Source organism: Nannobrachium achirus (assembly GCF_963921795.1).
Source record: "Nannobrachium achirus genome assembly, chromosome: 13".
Classification (NCBI taxonomy): domain Eukaryota; kingdom Metazoa; phylum Chordata; class Actinopteri; order Myctophiformes; family Myctophidae; genus Nannobrachium; species Nannobrachium achirus.
The window spans coordinates 20,765,570-20,783,107 of record NC_137833.1 but is presented as its reverse complement, the minus strand read 5'-3'; the positions used below and the strand labels follow the sequence as shown (position 1 = coordinate 20,783,107).

Here is a 17,538-nt window from a genome sequence, read left to right as displayed (position 1 = left end):
TAGGCCTAGATACGCTCCCACATACTTCAGCCTCATTAATAAAAAATCAATCAAATCATTGCAGCATCACAGGAGGTTATCACAGAGTGCAAAATAGCTGCCTATCATTTGTTGAGGCTTAGCTATAAGGGAAGCATGTAAATATGAAATATTATTTACGCTTGAATGATAATACATTGAAAAACTATTTTAAACAAAGTTAATAATGTTAATATACTTTCTAATTTCTCCGAAGGACAAGTGGATCTTTATTCATGTCTCATCATACGGCAGGCTGGGTGAGTTCGAGGCAAATGAGGGTGAGCTGGAAGTGAACTCTTTAATCATGCGAGGCTGATGAATTAAACAGGTATTGGGAAACTTCAAAACAAAATCCACTTTCTAGATTAAAATGTCTCATTTATCAACTGTTGTTTGGCAAGCCTTTTAAACAGTTAAGACATATTCTCAGAATAGGGACGCCAAGTCGAAAGTTGTTAATTTGACTTATTTGAGCTAACTTTGTCAAAGCATGCACAGGTGTTTTATTGAACTAGGCATGCTATTGGCCATGGCACACAAAGAGCCCCATCTCTCTTGGAACAAAGCAGTCACAGATGCTTAACGTTGGCACAAAGAACCTGAAAAGAGACTTTACTTATTCAAAGTATCGAAAAAGGCCAGCGCCCATAACTCATTCGTACAACTGCATTCTGCATAGCTCCAGATAAAGAAATAAAGAGAGATTGACTGCAGGACAATGCAGATCATTATCGTTGGCAGACGGAGGCTGTGACTGCTATCTAAAGTTGTCTCGGGACAGGAGACGACACTTTAGGACGTGCAGTTTCTAACTCATACTGGAATAAGCATTGTTGTCAGAGTTAGGGGCTGGGACTGCTGGCCGGCAAAGCTAAGACATCAGAGATAGAAGAAGAAGAACAGGAGGCCAAAACAGAATTCTGTCTCAGTTTATCTGACAGAATGACAGAGAGAGACAGCAAGCAAAGGCATCACCACTGACTTCACACCTGAAGTTACTCCACACTACCATCATTAAACCAACAAAGAAGAAGAGGGAATAAAGCTCCCCCAGTTCCCAAACCAACAGACTATCCTCACCTGCAATAGATGATCCACACAATAATATAATGACACTGACAAAAACACACACTAGACCCAACATATTTTATTTAGGCCTTGCAGTTATTTGTTAGAATGAAACTCGCTCACCACCTTATGGGTGTTTCTCTACAACTGATGATGTGCTCAGGGAAGCAGCAGGTTTGCCAATGTTCCTTCTATGTATGCAACAATCTATAATTTGTTTATATTGAGCCCCAAAGGTGAACACAATAAATATAATTGATTTCCCTGGTAGTTGTGAGTTAATAAGGTTTCTTCACTGTTGATACAGCACTTTTGTGGTCGTGCTCTCTGCATATTTCCAAATACTATAGTGTTTTATAACTAAACTCTTGGCTCTGGAAACGCAGATATAGAATCCAGGTTTGACAAAAGTCACGAAACTTTGACAGGGTGTGATGATGGTACAATAAGAGCTTTCCTGTGTGTGTGTGTGTGCGTGCGTGCGTGCGTGCGTGCGTGCGTGCGTGCGTGCGTGCGTGCGTGCGTGCGCGTGAGAGAGAAACCAAGCATGCGTGTGTGCGTGATTTGTCGCCATGAAAGCTAATCACGCCATCCTTTGGAATGGCAGCCTTTGGACTAGCAGCCAATCCGGAGAGCACCACTCGAATCAATCCAAAGCACTGTGCCGGCCAATAGAGTAATGTGTGCCAGATGAGTCACAGACGTGCATGGGTCCAGTCCTGTGTGTTCGTCTTAGAGGTTCTGATAAGAGACCGGCTGAAAGGAGCTGCCCAACCCCCCTTTCTATCATCCAGATGGAGAGAGAGACAAAGCATAAGAGATTACACCCAACTCTCAGGGTATGAAGACAGACCAAACGCGCGGACAAAGCCAGAGAAATTGAAAACGTAATTCGAGGCGCCATTACAGAAAAAGAGACTGAGAGGGGAAGAAAATGAGAGAGACGGAGGGGGAGCCGAGAACATGATTAAGAGAAGGACAAATGGCTTTCGGAGAGCAAGAAGAGGGACATGATGTGAAATGCAAGATGTAGAAAATAGACAAGTAAGATTAATGGGAGGGTTTGTCATTACAGCTAGTTGGGTGGGTGGAGAGGCTAGGGTGGCGCTGCTATAAATAAAGAAGACTGACACGACAAATACAACCACTCAGGGAACTAGCTGGCAGCACGTCAACCCGGACCTGGGCTGGATCGTTCTCAACTTCTTGGAAACTAATGCCTTCCTTACATGATATTGGGAGCCAGCGTGGTAATGGTGCAAAAACGAGGTCAGCCATTAATCTCCTCAGGAGTTTGGAAAAACTAAAATATGGTCGCAGTCGAGGAGAAACCTTCAGATTTTGTCTTTTTGTTTTTGCATACCTATTTTATTGCTTTGTCAGATGATACAGTAAGAGAGTGAAAATAGCAGATAATATACAGGCTTGTAGATGTGTTATTTGATGAAAAACTAAAAAATACACTTTTAAAGATTTTTGAAAACTACCAATAATGAAATGCGCAAAATAGGGATGCCAGCTTTAAAGTGGTTAAGTCTTTCTGTGGGTCTCATAAATATCTATCCAATGAAAAGTATTAACAAGAGAGTGTGACTAAATAACTACTACCGTATATTGGATCCATTGGAACAGATTCTTTTTCCCCATAAAATGTTCTTAAATAGTAACGGTTTTGGACAAGATTTCTGTCCGATAATATAAATCACGGCAGAGATAATGGTGTAAATCAGTCAATTGCTAGTCAACCTTTTCCCTGGTTGCTGTAAATTTTGACTCTAACTTTACTGGGACCAAATATACTTGCTTGTCTTGATTTATTGTGCAATTAATAGCCTTAAAATAAAACATGTGACACCCCGCCGCCGCAAAGCACATTTAGATCTATAGTCCTTGCTGCCAAATTCTCTCCGCAGCCAAGTATCAATAATTAAGTTCAACATTCTACCCAGAGTTAATTTCTATGATTCAGTGTTACGCAGTGAAATCCTCAGCATTGTTAACACATCGGGCCCCATTTATCCCCTCTCGCTGCCCAGGCCCACCACCATTGTATTGAATCCGGCCCTGCTGTGTCAATGCATGCGTCATGACGTCACTTGGTCACATGAGCGCAGACAGGATGTTATTGTGTAACTTACTGTATGGACCAGTGTTGATCATAGCTGTTCATTGCCGATCAAAATTTGGACATTTTGCCGCACCACGCCACAGTTTTAGCCATAAAACAAACATCAGAGATAAAGGGCGTTAAAGATGGGGAAATGCATTGGAGTATACGGAGAAAAACGGCCGCGCGATGCTCTCAGCGTCGACTCGAAGCGACTAGCGGCTAATGGGCTACATCCAGGCGCAGCCCAAACCTAACGGTGAGATTTAAAGTTAATACTGTAAATACAGTAAACACGTCAACGCGTCGTGGGCCTCCAGAGACATCAAAGAGATTGGCGTGTAGACACCTCGTGGGCATCCCAAGAGTTAATGGTTCATTTGTTCCATTTGGACCCTTACGGATCCATTTGGTCACAATCGTACACCCTGAGAGTAAAATAAACACTGAGGATTTTTAATGTGTACCGTTTCCCCACCAAACAGCTGTAATAGCTTGTACAATGTACATCTTCACTGTCGGGCAGAAACCTCATGTCTCCAAGTTTCACTTTTTTTTTTTTTCGTAAAGTAAAGCCCTGCTTCATCATACAAGACTGTCGCACAAAAATAATGAAAATAGCTGATCTACAAGCACACAACGCCTCATGGCGGGTGTGAGGCGTTGTGTGCTTGTAGATCAGCTATTTTCACCATTTTAATTCATTTTTTAAACGATAAATACAAAACGAACGGTTTTGGACATACATTACAAGGTTTCCAACCGACAACAACGATTTGGCAAGGTAAGTGACCATGCATCAAGCTCTCTACAATGCAGTGGGGGAGAGAGGATGCTTGGGTTTGTCTCTTCCAAATGTTAAACACTATTATTGGCCCGTTATGCTTAGACCTTTAATTGGCCTGGCTTCAGCCTGAAGCATCAGTGTTGTGGTGGGCTCTGGAACATTGATTGTGAAAATTGCAGATCTTTATTTGAGAAAATAAAGAAAAGATGCGATCACTAACAAATATGCATGTGCTGTACTACATTAAACCTACAGACATATACTATAACTATATGTGTCCTCCTTGTGTGCTAATTAACATGAAGTTATTCTCTGCATATCATGTTTTATTGCCGGATCGCCTGCTTTATTAGATTTTTTATCCTGCTAATGGTTTTTGTTATCGTAACTTTTTGTTATTGAAATTATCATCCAAATCAACATTTCTGTAACTAGAAATAAATAAATACTGAAGCCTGTCATTGTACACTCTGGTAAATTCATTGCATAACCATTAAATATAACAAATTATCCTGAGGAATAGCTTTGCCTGACACTTTATTCCTTCCAAAACAATCAACCAGGCTGCCAGGCTACAGGTCCCCTTCAATAAGTTAGTTAGATCACAATATATTATATGAGTAATGGGCAGAGCTAAGCACCACAGAGGGAGCACGTCTCTCAGTAAGCTGCAGTGCGAAATTGATGCTAACTAAAGAGCACCTGTGGATTTCATTGTAGAGGACGTGGGGGTGTGTGTGTGTGTGTGTGTGTGTGTGTTATTGTGCCCCCGGGACTGGCGTTTCAAATTGGATTTTGCACTCACATCTGCAGATTAGAAAGTTTAATCAAACAAACAAGCCTATAATTGCTCACCAAAGCCATCTTCACACCAGAAATTGGTCATAGTTTTAATAAGCGTATGATAAATGATGACCACAGGCTTGTTCCACCTTCTGTCTGTACAATGGACAAAAAAAGATGACTGTGCTGTGTGCTCACAACCATACTTGGATTTCCTGTTGTGTGCCAGCCTACCTGCAGTAGGCTATGAACTCACAGTAACAGCATTGTTGTTTGGTGTCTACAAAGGCTGGGCAATATATCGAAATTTCGAATATATCGATATCGAGGTATCAACATGCAAGGCATATCGACGAAGACGGATTGAAATGAGGTATTGGTGTATGTGTCTAATTTACAGACACACTGACGGCACATAGCACATGCAAAAAAGCAATCCATCTGTAACCAGGTATGGTTATTTCAATAAAACCTACCTAACCCTTCTATGTGTACTGTGCAGTGTGCATGCATGGATATGCTATTCATTATCTGGGTTAGGCAGGCAGTGGAACTAAAGCAGAAAAACATTAAAAACTATAAAATGCAATTGTTTTTACAACGTTATCGAATATTGAAGGTTTTCCTAATATCACCCAGCCTTAGTGTCTACTCACACGGTACTGTGCTACTGATCTCCACTACCTACACACGGCATTCAGTGGATTATTACGAAGCCAATTTGCTGGGTCTTACGTGGGCTTCTCGTTGGTGATGAGCACCCTGACCTTGTTGAGGGCCTTCTTGGCACCGGTGGGGGCCAGGGCAGCAGGCGCCGGGGCAGGCTTGGTATGGGCAGGGCTGGCGTGGGGGCTGGCGATGTAGACCTTCTTCCCTGTGCTGCCCGGGGGTTTGGAATGGGAGAAGTCGTTGATGAAAACGATGCCTTCACTGGTGAGCACTGCCAAGGGGAGAACAGAGCGTATAGTGAAACACTGTGGATCTGGGTCAGCTTAGCTACTGGATCCCCCCCACCCATTTTCTCTTAAAAATAATAAAAATTCACAAGGCACACCTAGTCATATCCATGCAAAATGGAGCAAAGCCTTTATAACACGTTATCACTGAAAAGGTGTATTTCTATTTACGAATGTCAAATAAAAGATTTATGACTTGTGTGTGGTTGTCTTAAAATTCCAAGGCATACCGTTTGGGAACCACAATGTTAGAGAATATTATTTCACTGAGTAGGTTGGAGACGCAGGTTGAGGCTGGTGGTTCCCTCAACATTATGTTAGCAACTATGTAACCCATAACGACTTTAATTTGGTAATGGTCTAAGAACAATCATATTAACTCATCTACTGCCATTTTGAATATGCCTTCTTTGGGATCTCCCCGCCAGAAGTCTCCATAGACTTCCATGTAATTTATAGTGCACAGATCATGCACGCCCATACACAGATCATGCACCATGTTTGTGCAGTTTGTTCACAGCTTTCAAACAAAAAAGTCCGATTGGAAATCCGTTCAGGCATTCTTGAGATAATAGCCATTATGTTTTACATGTTATGTAAGCAAAGATGGCATTCTGCACATACATGCCATGTTGGAGGGGTCAAACGGATCAAAGGAGAAGGAGAGGATGTTCTCAGCGTAGCTCTTCTTCCACAGCTTGGTGCCCGTGTCTCCATTCCACAGCACGATGTAGTTGGGAGGGTGAACGGCTAACAGGAGATCACGAGACGCATCCTGATTCCACAGCCACTCCAAGTCTGAAAGAGAGTGAGCGTTTGTTAGGGACGGGACGACATGAACATTTCATGTCACAAACTCACGATTATTGTGACCAAAGAAATTACGAATTACGATATTAACGGGATAATCAAAATATCCACAAGATCCATTATCCTGGGACGGAACATGAGAGAGAGAGAGAGAGAGAGAGAGAGAGAGAGAGAGAGAGAAGGGGCAGAAAGAGAAAAGGAAAGAAAGAGGATGATAGATGGGTACAGGGAGAAGTTTGTCCTTTGATTATTGGTTTATTTTGTCGTGGTTGTACAATATGGATATTATATGAAATTATTATTATCATTTCAATAGCAAAAAAAATCGGTGATGGACAGACATGCCTAACCTGTGCACACATTACACACACATAAAGGGATATAATGTACTCTATATAATAAGAAGTAATGAGCACAGATATGTTTGTGCAAGCACTCACACCATCAAAGGGACATGATCTTTCCACAATAAGCGATCCGATAGCCACACATTGCACGCACGCACACATAAGATAATAAGATTATCACAGCAGTGATAATAACAGGAGGAGGTGGTGGTTACCCTGGATGGGTTTGGAGTGTTCCTGGATCTCACAGTGGGCTGTCCCGCTGACCACATCCCACACAATGATCTTGCCCGTGGCATCTCCCGAGGCCAACCGTAGAGAGTAGGGCGAGCTCAAGCTGTGGTGGTAGTTTTCCCTGGACCATTTCACCTACACACAAACGCACACAAACAACACAGTGAACACACGCACACACACACACAGTGGGTTTGTTCTTAATGGGCACACACCACAAGTCCACAGCGAAATACAAGATAACTAAATATTTCACTCTTCCTGTGAAGGGGTTGCATGATACGGACAGGAAAACTCTTAACTGACATTTTTTAAATAATTCTATGACTGCATACTGACTTTAATTGCATGTCAACAGGGGCGCCGGAATGAATTTTGAGGGGGAAAGATTTACATCATGACAAGGTCCTGTGCAGATATCAATGAACCAGTTGAATCATCTGCAACGGTTACATAATCATTGTTTGTTTGAAAAATTACATTGAAAATTAAGTCACTTAGCTAAATCATTCAGCAATGATTGTATAAATAATTATATTCGCAGCTCAAACTCTCTCTCTCTCTCTCTCTCTCTCTCTCTCTCTCTCTCTCTCTCTCTCTCTCTCTCTCTCTCTCTCTCTCTCTCTCTCTCTCTCTCTCTCTCTCTCTCTCTCTCTCTCTCTCTCTCTCTCTCTCTCTCTCTCTCTCTCTCTCTCTCTTAAACAATCTCCATCTCAGCTCGTAATCTTGATGTGGGCTGTCTGTCACGACAGAGGCGGCCGTGGTTATAAAATAAATGTAATTACTGTAGTAAGTAACCCTTGAAAGTGGACCAAAGGTCCCCTGGTCCCTTATTCCCCCGAGATGAGAATGTGCATGGGCCTAAACACAGCTCATGCAAAGTACTTTTCATTTTCAGAACATATTAATTTCCCGAAATTAGATGCTATGGCTGTGTAATGGATCCTTGAAGACAATGGAAAGTTTTCTCCGGAAAGACATTTAATTTGCAAGTAGAAACCTTTTATACCTTGTTTAGAAGGTTGTCAGAAACACTTTTCTCATCCAAGACATAAAATCAAAGCTCTTGCCGTTTGAAAAGCGCAGTAGGCATTATTGCTTTGATATTCTTTTAATTAACGGTTCCACCCTTTAGGGACATTTTATAAACTGATTGAAGTAAATTATTACTTGCCAAAGTCTGCACACATAATTATATTTTCATTCACAACACAACAGGGGCTAAGATGTAAAGTTTCCAATATGCTGACGGTCACGGGTCTAGTTATAATTTAAGCTAGTCAATACTTAGAAAAGTTTTTGTAAAACTATCCATATTATAGCACAGTTGAAATAGCCTCGGGATCCAGGCATTTCAAGAAGAAAAGCCTGGGTCAGCCCCCCTGTAACTGTGGTTCACGAAATTGTAATTGTAATTTTGCGCATATAAAATATATTTAGCCGTTCAGATATCTTATTTTACATCAGTATTGTTCATGATTGTGAACTGGTTTGTTTATGCTTATCCATTATAATGATCAAAATCGCTATGATTTATCACTCGTTTTCCACCGCCAATCGAGCGGCCAGCAGCAGGAGCAGAACAGCAGACAGAGGGGGATGGGGGGAGGGGCGGAGATGAACAAATGCTATTGGTCAGAGACATTTGCCAGGTAGTGTATCTCGGCCCTTCTGGGGCATAGAATGTCCGCGTTCCGCAAGACTACAGTTGAACAGATACAGGACAAGAGGAATAGAATGCAGAACTCCAAACAACAGAAAAATAACTCGAATTGGAAGTGAAAATGGGCGACAATCTATTGGATTTACAGTACTGATGAGCTGGTTGTTTCAATAATTGAATATGTCTGTCTGTTTTTGTTGTGAGTAAGGCATACACTTTGCTCTGGCTATACAGCTTTATTTGCCCATCTTCTTCTTATCCGTCTGGGTGTTGAGGAATGGGCCGGTACTGTAGCTGGGGTGCTTTACAAGATTAAGTGTGCTCTGGAGTGAGGAATGAAAGTCTAGGATTGAGCCCAGGCACTGATAATCACTGTGGAGTTTATTGGCTATTATTCACCCTCTGACAAACACACCAACTAACACACACTCACACACAGGGATTTCTGAATGCACTCTCACACACACAAGCACACAAAGAACTACACACATCGGGCATAACAGTATTTTCCATCAGGGCTGAAGCAACTTTTATTGTTGTACCACTGTGGCCAAAACACAGTAAAATAGATAGAGGAAGAAATATTACTTTGCTCAATGTCAAATGATACCAGTGTTCATACTATAATAAAATATTACCTCACTTAAACTTTCCTCACAACCAACAAAATACAGTTATTTATGAGTAGAAAAGTATGTAATTCATGAGACTAGTGTGATTAGTACTTGAGATTAAGTAATTGAATTCCCAAATCATTCATCCCAATAACCATTAAACCATTTGTGGCGGGAACAACTTTTGGTGTTTACCATTCATGATGGGAGCCCCTTTTGGGGTTCTTGTTGCTATGTACAGTATACTGCAGCATAATGTTTTGGTAATTTTTTAATAAATATTTGAAGTTTTTCAGAAAACTTGGGTCATGATTTAGAAGGCGTTTTTAGAATCCCAGTCCCAAATGGGTTAAACCATTGCTTCTTCTCGTGGATTATCTATACTATAATTTTGCGAATGTCTGTCTGTCTGTCTGAAACAGCGTTTCTCCTCAGTGGCTGGAGCAATTGATCTGAAATCGCATCACCATTAGCATATGAACACACCTAACATAACTGTGAAGCCCGTTTGTCACTTTCACAAATCGTATGCTGTATATTAGCATTTTTATGGTGTATCTACTATCTATTCTGCATCTAGCATGAGGCACATCTATTCTGCATCTAGCATGAGGCAACATGTTTAACCAGCTCTCTGTGTGTGTGTGTGTGTGTGTGTGTGTGTGTGTGTGTGTGTGTGTGTGTGTGTGTGTGTGTGCAGGCAGGCGGGTGTGCGCGCAGGCGGGTGGGCGGGTGGGCGGGGGGGGTAGCCATTAAACGAAACGGGTATTTCTTACATTGATGCTCCTACATATTATCATGCAAGCACCAGTTAAAGTTACTTTCCATCCCTCATATACTGTATGCACAGTGCACATCCCATAACCCACACACTGCACATCATTTTGGAGCTCATATCTTTGAACGGGTAAGGGCTAGTTTATTTAATTAGCTCAATGTTGATTCTGATTAGCTGTCTTAAGCAATTAGGTATTTGGCGTATATAGAAAGACCTCAGTCTCTTGAGTGTCTTGAAGTGCAGTAGAATCAATAAAACAGGCCTGCAGCCGACACTCACCTTTACCACATTGGATTTGTGCCTTTCCAGCACCTGGATAGTCTGGGAAGTCTTTGGATCGATGATGAGGATGCTGGAGTGACATCCCTGAGCTATCAGCCCCTGGCAACCCCTAGGGCAGAGGACAGAGACAAGGGGTTACTGAGCTAAAGAGGAACAACTGAGAAAAATAGGAAAACTGGTGTTTTTGATTGATTGAAGAATGTATTAGAAGTTTGCATAGGAAAAGGTACAGTTTCATGACAGTACAGTACTACAGTTCACTGATACAATGTCAACTAAAAGGATACGCCCAAGAAAGCCTATGGCATTGAATATAACAGATAGAACACAGTACTAAGCAGAAGATATCATCAGAAAAACAGCTGTAAAAAATACAAGGCAAAATAAATGGTATTTACAATAGAAAGGGAGAGGTAACGTAAGGATAGACAGACAATGCAAAATAATGGTATAAACGATATTATCGTTCATCGTGATAAAAAACACTCACAATAACCGTATCGTGGAGATTTAAATTATTGTGATATCTTCCTCCGTCATGCACTGGGATCAATTCACCTTTTATTTGCCGAGCTGCATATCCGGTACCACTTAAACCCTCTATAATTGGTAAAAGGTACTTATAATATACATATAATATACATACTTTACTTGATACAGTCTTTTTTTTTCAAATGTCTTTGCCAAATCTTTTTGGCAAATGTTCCGCCCCAGGTTAATGGATTTTGATTATCGCGATAAAATCGTAAATCACGATTTCTTTCGTCACAATAAACGTGATGTGAAATATCATCCCATCCCTAGATCTGAGATGGTGTGGACTGTGGACGAAAGATGGATAAAGTAGGTGAGAGATAACTGTTTTAAATTGGGAAGAGGGAGATGTGGGAGAGGTGGAAGGGGAAGACGACAACATAAACTATTACAGAGAACGCGTAGAGAGTATGCTTAACCACTCCCCTTCAAAGTTAAGACCCAAACACCACCAAAAGAATAATTGCATGAATCACTTTGGCTTTAATTTATTATACTTTTATGTAACCGCAGTCTGGCTGATTAGTCTTGAAATGTTTGGAGAGGTCTACCTACCCAAAATAGGGGCTAACCTAGACCTTCTAGTAATACAAAGAGAAGGTTGTGTATTGGACACACACACTACAGACTTGGAACTCCTACTATCACTACTTGCTGTAGTGATTAGCTCTTGCTCAACGTGATGTTGTAGCCATATGATTTGTATTACTGATGCTGTTCTGTTGCTTTCTTTCTTATTTCTTCGCTCCCAGGGACTGCACATAAAAGGCCAGACCACACCAATGCAACTAGTCGCAACTCCTTGCAACAAAACCGTTATATGGCCAGTCCAACACAAATGCAACTCCTTGCAACTGCCATGGAGGACAATGGTTGTAAAGAGTTGCATGTTGCAAGGAGATTCATTGGTGTGGAGTGGACTAATGTTTGTCACACCTTGTATATTTTTTTCTAATACTGTTTTGACGAGTTGATTGACAATGCTTACATTAACAGATTTATTTTCTGTACTTTTATTGTATCGACTTTGAGAATTGTCTTTCGTTGATTGTATAGATCAGGTGATTGAGGATAAATGTGATCATGTCTGTGTGTGTGTGTCTGTGTGTGTCTGTGTGTGTGTGTGTGTGTGTGTGTGTGTGTGTGTGTGTGCGTGCGTGCGTGCGTGCGTGCGTGCGTGCGTGCGTGCGTGCGTGAATATATAAGTGTATATGTATATATATATATATATATATATATATATATATATATATATATATATATATATATATATATATATTCTTTCTCCACATGTCAGACTCAGTACAGTCAGTAGATGCCTGAGGAAGGTCTTTGACTGAAACGTCTGAAAAGTTTTTCTTTATATACGGTATATTATGTTGCAGCTGCCCCACCAATAGACCTGTTGCTGAGCCCTTTTAAAAATCTGTGCAAAAGACTTTGATGACCTACAATCCAGCTAGAGAAATACTTCTAATTTATTTATGTATTATTTAATGTATTTATTTATCTAACCTGACTTTATGGTATAGAGCATTCTTGGGTCAAAATAGGTGGGGTCACCGTAAATACAAAGAAGTGTAGTACTAGTGGGCCCACTCATATCTTTAAAGCAAATGTATCAATCAATAATTTATAAATTATCTGTAATCTTGCAAGATTGGAAAAAAATAAATATTTATATCAACCTGCACCTACATCACTTTTTACAGTTGTCAAACTTGCTCAAGATGATCTAAGATGCATTTTTTTTTTATATATATCTGGCATCTAGAGTTGCAATACCAACCCTTGACAGCCCCTTCATCCAAATAGAAAAGTCCAAAAAATGACAATTAGAAAGATAATCATGTGTGCACGGAATTTATTGACAGAAAATAGCTCATAACGTGTTTATGGTGGATATATATGAAACAAAAACTTGGCAGATACAAAGAGGTTAATCCAAGCTTTCTGTACAGCTGCAATGATGGAATCATGTCATTTAATACAATCAGATCAAACTTTTCTGTTTCGATAAATGGGCTGTCAAGGGCTGGTATTGCAACACTAAATGCCAGATATATCTTTAAAAAATATATATAGACCTATCATCTAAGAGTTGCTTGCAGCTAGTGCCAGCCAATGAATATGAATGAATGAATCTTACACATTATGCATAGTAGTTTTCTGCAGGACTGGACGATACATAGATACCTTGTTTTGTCAAAATGCAAGACTATATACAGTATGTGCACCAACACACCACAGTTGTTTTGTTTTATTTTATAGAAATGCATCATGCAGACAATAATTAATAACACGTCACAGATGCTGTATTCACCTCGGCAATGAATGAGTCACTGCAACCATAAAACAGTTGTTTGATTTGCTGAAGAAAACAGCATATAGCTATTATTCTATTACCCTCTTGGTACCTTTCCTTTCTCAACTATTTCATTACATATCCTCACATATACTTAATTCTTATTTGTCGTGCAAGTAGAATTACTAGGTTAATTTAAAATAAAACAAAAAGGGGGAAGGAACCAATAATATCAGCCAATCGAGACAGCTAGCTACCAATGCTAAAGACAAGAGCTGCAGGACTCACCAGTCCACTGCGGTTTTGTTCTGCAAATGGAGCGTGCCAGTCAAAGTCCGAGCCGCGAGTTTGATGTTGACAGTGTAAGGAATCATGATATTTGACAATTAAATCTGCTACATTCGCATTTGTAGACCAAATAGTTCACTAAAACCTATCTTCCTGGCTCGAATGCGATGAATAAACAGGAAGTGGAACGGTGCTCTGTAATAGAATTCCGGGTAGGAATCTCACACCAAAAAATAGTTCTATATCGGTTCCCATCAGAGCAAATGGAGCGCTGCCACCACTAATCATCGCTGATGTGTGTAAATAAAATGTATAATGTTATAATATAATGACAAAATGACTCACAGCATAATAATATTATATTGATAGCCATCACTTTCTTCTAAAATAATAATAAGCCTTTGCAACAAAATACATGGTTGGGGATTTGAACCTATATGATCTCCCAGAGCTTCTAATTAATGAGAAATAGACTACTTTTTTTATTATTATTATCAAAATATTTTGTTTTGTTAATTTATTTCCAAACACAGTTTCTACTGCCTTTTCTGTGTGACTACTTAAGAAAGGACCAAAAGAATCAATAGCCTACCAGGTGAAAGATTTGCCAAACTGGAAGATTATAATTATCATGAAATTCACAGCAGCTCTTTGAGGAAGATTGACTCCTAAACAAGTTGACTTATTCATTCTGACAGGAAGCATTGTTCACACCTGCCCCAAAGGACAGATTTAGGTTTGTCTGGATGTTCTTGATAGCTATTGTAAATCAGGGGTCTTCAACAGGGGGTCCGGGACCCCTAGGGGGCCCTCAGAGTTACTACAGGGGGTCCTTCAAATCTTTGTGTGATAAAAACTTTTTTTTCTACTTTTTTATATTAACCACTTGAACCCTAGTGTCCATAGTCTGAGAACTTTAGCCAAAAATAGCCGATCTACAAGCTGCGAGGAGTTGTGAGCTTGTAGATTGGCTATTTTTGGCAAAGGTTTGGTGTAGAGTGGAAAAAGACCTACCAAGTACAGAGTGAAAGGTCAAGTTTATTAAGTATTGACGGTTCAAGTGGTTAAATATCTGAAAACACAAATTTACATGAATTCAAAATATACTGATGATTATGCTGTCAAACGATGAAACTATATGGAATCTATGAACAGGTTGTGGGGGTCCCTTCTTCATCTCTCTCTCAACTAAGGGGTCCTTTGCCTGAAAACGTTGAAGACCCCTCTTGTAGGCCTAAATAATAAATACAGCAGTATTGTAAATCAAACTGTGACTCTCTGGACTCTTGGGAAGGATTATATAAAACATGCGTACCATTTACCTAATGGGGTATATTGAGCTCATAATATGAGTTCAGAATCAATATTTCAGAATAAGCATATTATGCTCATTGATTTTTCATAATAAATTAGATTCTTAAGCTACATTAGGCTACTTGGTCCAATATTTCACACTAGCAATAGGAAATATATATAAAATAAGCAGCCTTAATGTGGCTCTCACATAGCAGGCTGACTATGTTATAGAGTGGCTGTTGCTATTTGCTATGGTTATTCGATTTTATTAACGATTTTGCCAGATTCATGGTTAATTGTCCATTGCTGGATTCAAGATTGAATGTCAGCTCATCCTTCCGTATCGTGGATGTTCTTCTTCGTTAATGTTATCTCATGGCTAAAGCTTGCTGCACCCTGAATGAACACATACAACGGATTTCACCTATCAAATTCATCATAATTATTGTAGGCCTCTGCTGAGCCGATAAAAACAACATACTGTAATGTTGCTGTGCCTAATGTTGAAGCACACATTTTTAAATTGCAGTGGGACAGCTATGCATGCCAAGATTGACATGTCAGATAATAGGATTTTGACAAGCTATGTCTCGAAGAATGTTGTCGACCGTGACATAACCTATAAATAGCCTATATATATATTTGGCACCTTCAACAACAACTAATTTCTTTTCAATATCATCTACCCTGGCCACAAGGGACAGGCATTATTTGACAGAGATGAAAGGTAACTAGAAAACTGTTCCTTCGAAACAGTGTGGGCTCGCTTCCAACCCAAAACAATAATAGTAAAAGTGTCAAGTTCCCAGGCAATGCTCTCTTTCATTTTACTGACGTAAAATGGTAATGCAAATACAATGTAGACAAGCAGTGTTATTACATGAACTTAAAGGACCAGGTCACCTTTGGGACAACCAGATCTTATTTTATTGTTGTGTGGGACACGATCAACACAATGTTGAGTTATTTTTTGTGTTCAATCTGTGTTTTTAGATATTTTAGTATTTCAGTATGCTACAACTGGTCATATGATGCATTTTGCATCATATGATGCATGAGATGATGCAATATCATGCTACAAAGCATCATATGACCAGTTGTAGCATGCTGAAATACTAAAATATCTAAAAACAAAGATTGAACACAAGAAATTACTCAGGATTGTGTTGATCGTGTCCCACACAACAATAAAATAAGATCTGGTTGTCCCAGAGGTGACCTGGTCCTTTAACGGTATGGACAATTAATCAAAATAAAATTAAATTAAAGCTGCAAGCAGCGATGACCGGGCCCTCGCAGCTCTACCCACGTCACAAGGGGCAGCGGTTACACTATTACACTTATTGCCCTTTTACACTTATTGCCCTATTACACTATTACACTATTACACTATTACACTATTACAATTATTACACTATTACACTTATTACACTATTACACTATTACACTTATTGCCCTATTACACTATTACACTATTACACTATTACACTTATTACACTATTACACTTATTATACTATTACACTATTACACTATTACACTTATTACACTATTACACTTATTACACTATTACACTATTGCACTATTACACTTATTACACTATTACACTTATTGTGCTATTACACTATTACACTTATTACACTATTACACTATTACACGTATTGTGCTATTACACTATTACACTTATTACACTATTACACTATTACACTTATTACACTATTACACTTATTGTGCTATTACACTATTACACTTAATACACTATTACACTTATTGCGCTATTACACTATTACACTTATTACACTATTACACTATTACACTTATTGCACTATTACACTTATTGTGCTATTACACTATTACACTTATTGCCCTTTTACACTTATTGCCCTATTACACTATTACAATTATTACACTATTACACTATTACACTTATTACACTATTACACTATTACACTTATTGCCCTATTACACTATTACACTATTACACTTATTACACTATTACACTTATTACACTATTACACTATTACACTTATTACACTATTACACTTATTACACTTATTACACTATTGCACTATTACACTATTACACTATTACACTTATTACACTATTACACTATTACACTTATTGCGCTATTACACTAAAATCATAGTCGACTATACAAATCCTTAGTCGGGGACTGTGTGTGTGTGTGTGTGTGTGTGTGTGTGTGTGTGTGTGTGTGTGTGTGTGTGTGTGTGTGTGTGTCCCTCTTCTGTGTTGCCTAGAACTGGAGGATTGATTTTGGGGTTTGTATTGTAAAGTACAATGTGTGATGTCATCAAGTTGTAATTTGCAATACAAACCCCAAAATCAATCCTCCAGTTCTAGGCAACACAGAAGATGGGGAACTTTCTTTTTATTTCCACACAACTCCTCTAAGGTATATTAATGACATAGTTCAATATTGAAAATGGGTGGTCTTCCCCTTTAAGACGTCTCTGCCGAGACTTTCGCATTGTCACTGCAGGGCCGACTTATGTAAGGCTAAATCACCACAGAACAGCCAATGACAGCCAAGCCTTTAATCACAGCTGTGTCAATCAGTAGAGTGCAGAGGGACATTTATTTATAGTTTTAACTATAACTATAGTTTTATATATCACACAGCTTAGACATTTGGATCAAATCAGA

The 17,538-nt window shown here is 39.4% G+C and overlaps 1 protein-coding gene across 1 annotated transcript in view; it reads right to left on the bottom strand.

The window, feature by feature from the left end:
- The window catches only part of wdr11 (WD repeat domain 11), a 98,944-nt gene extending 85,186 nt beyond the window's left edge, over window positions 1-13,758 (bottom strand). Inside the window, exons 1-5 of the mRNA XM_080740274.1 lie at window positions 13,578-13,758; window positions 10,448-10,559; window positions 7,095-7,248; window positions 6,347-6,520; window positions 5,502-5,706 (exon numbers count right to left, since the gene is read on the bottom strand). Of these exons, the coding sequence (XP_080596400.1) occupies window positions 5,502-5,706; window positions 6,347-6,520; window positions 7,095-7,248; window positions 10,448-10,559; window positions 13,578-13,663 (731 nt within the window). The 5' untranslated portion in view covers window positions 13,664-13,758. The remainder of the gene's footprint in view (window positions 1-5,501; window positions 5,707-6,346; window positions 6,521-7,094; window positions 7,249-10,447; window positions 10,560-13,577) is intronic.
- Window positions 13,759-17,538: the final 3,780 nt, after the last annotated feature.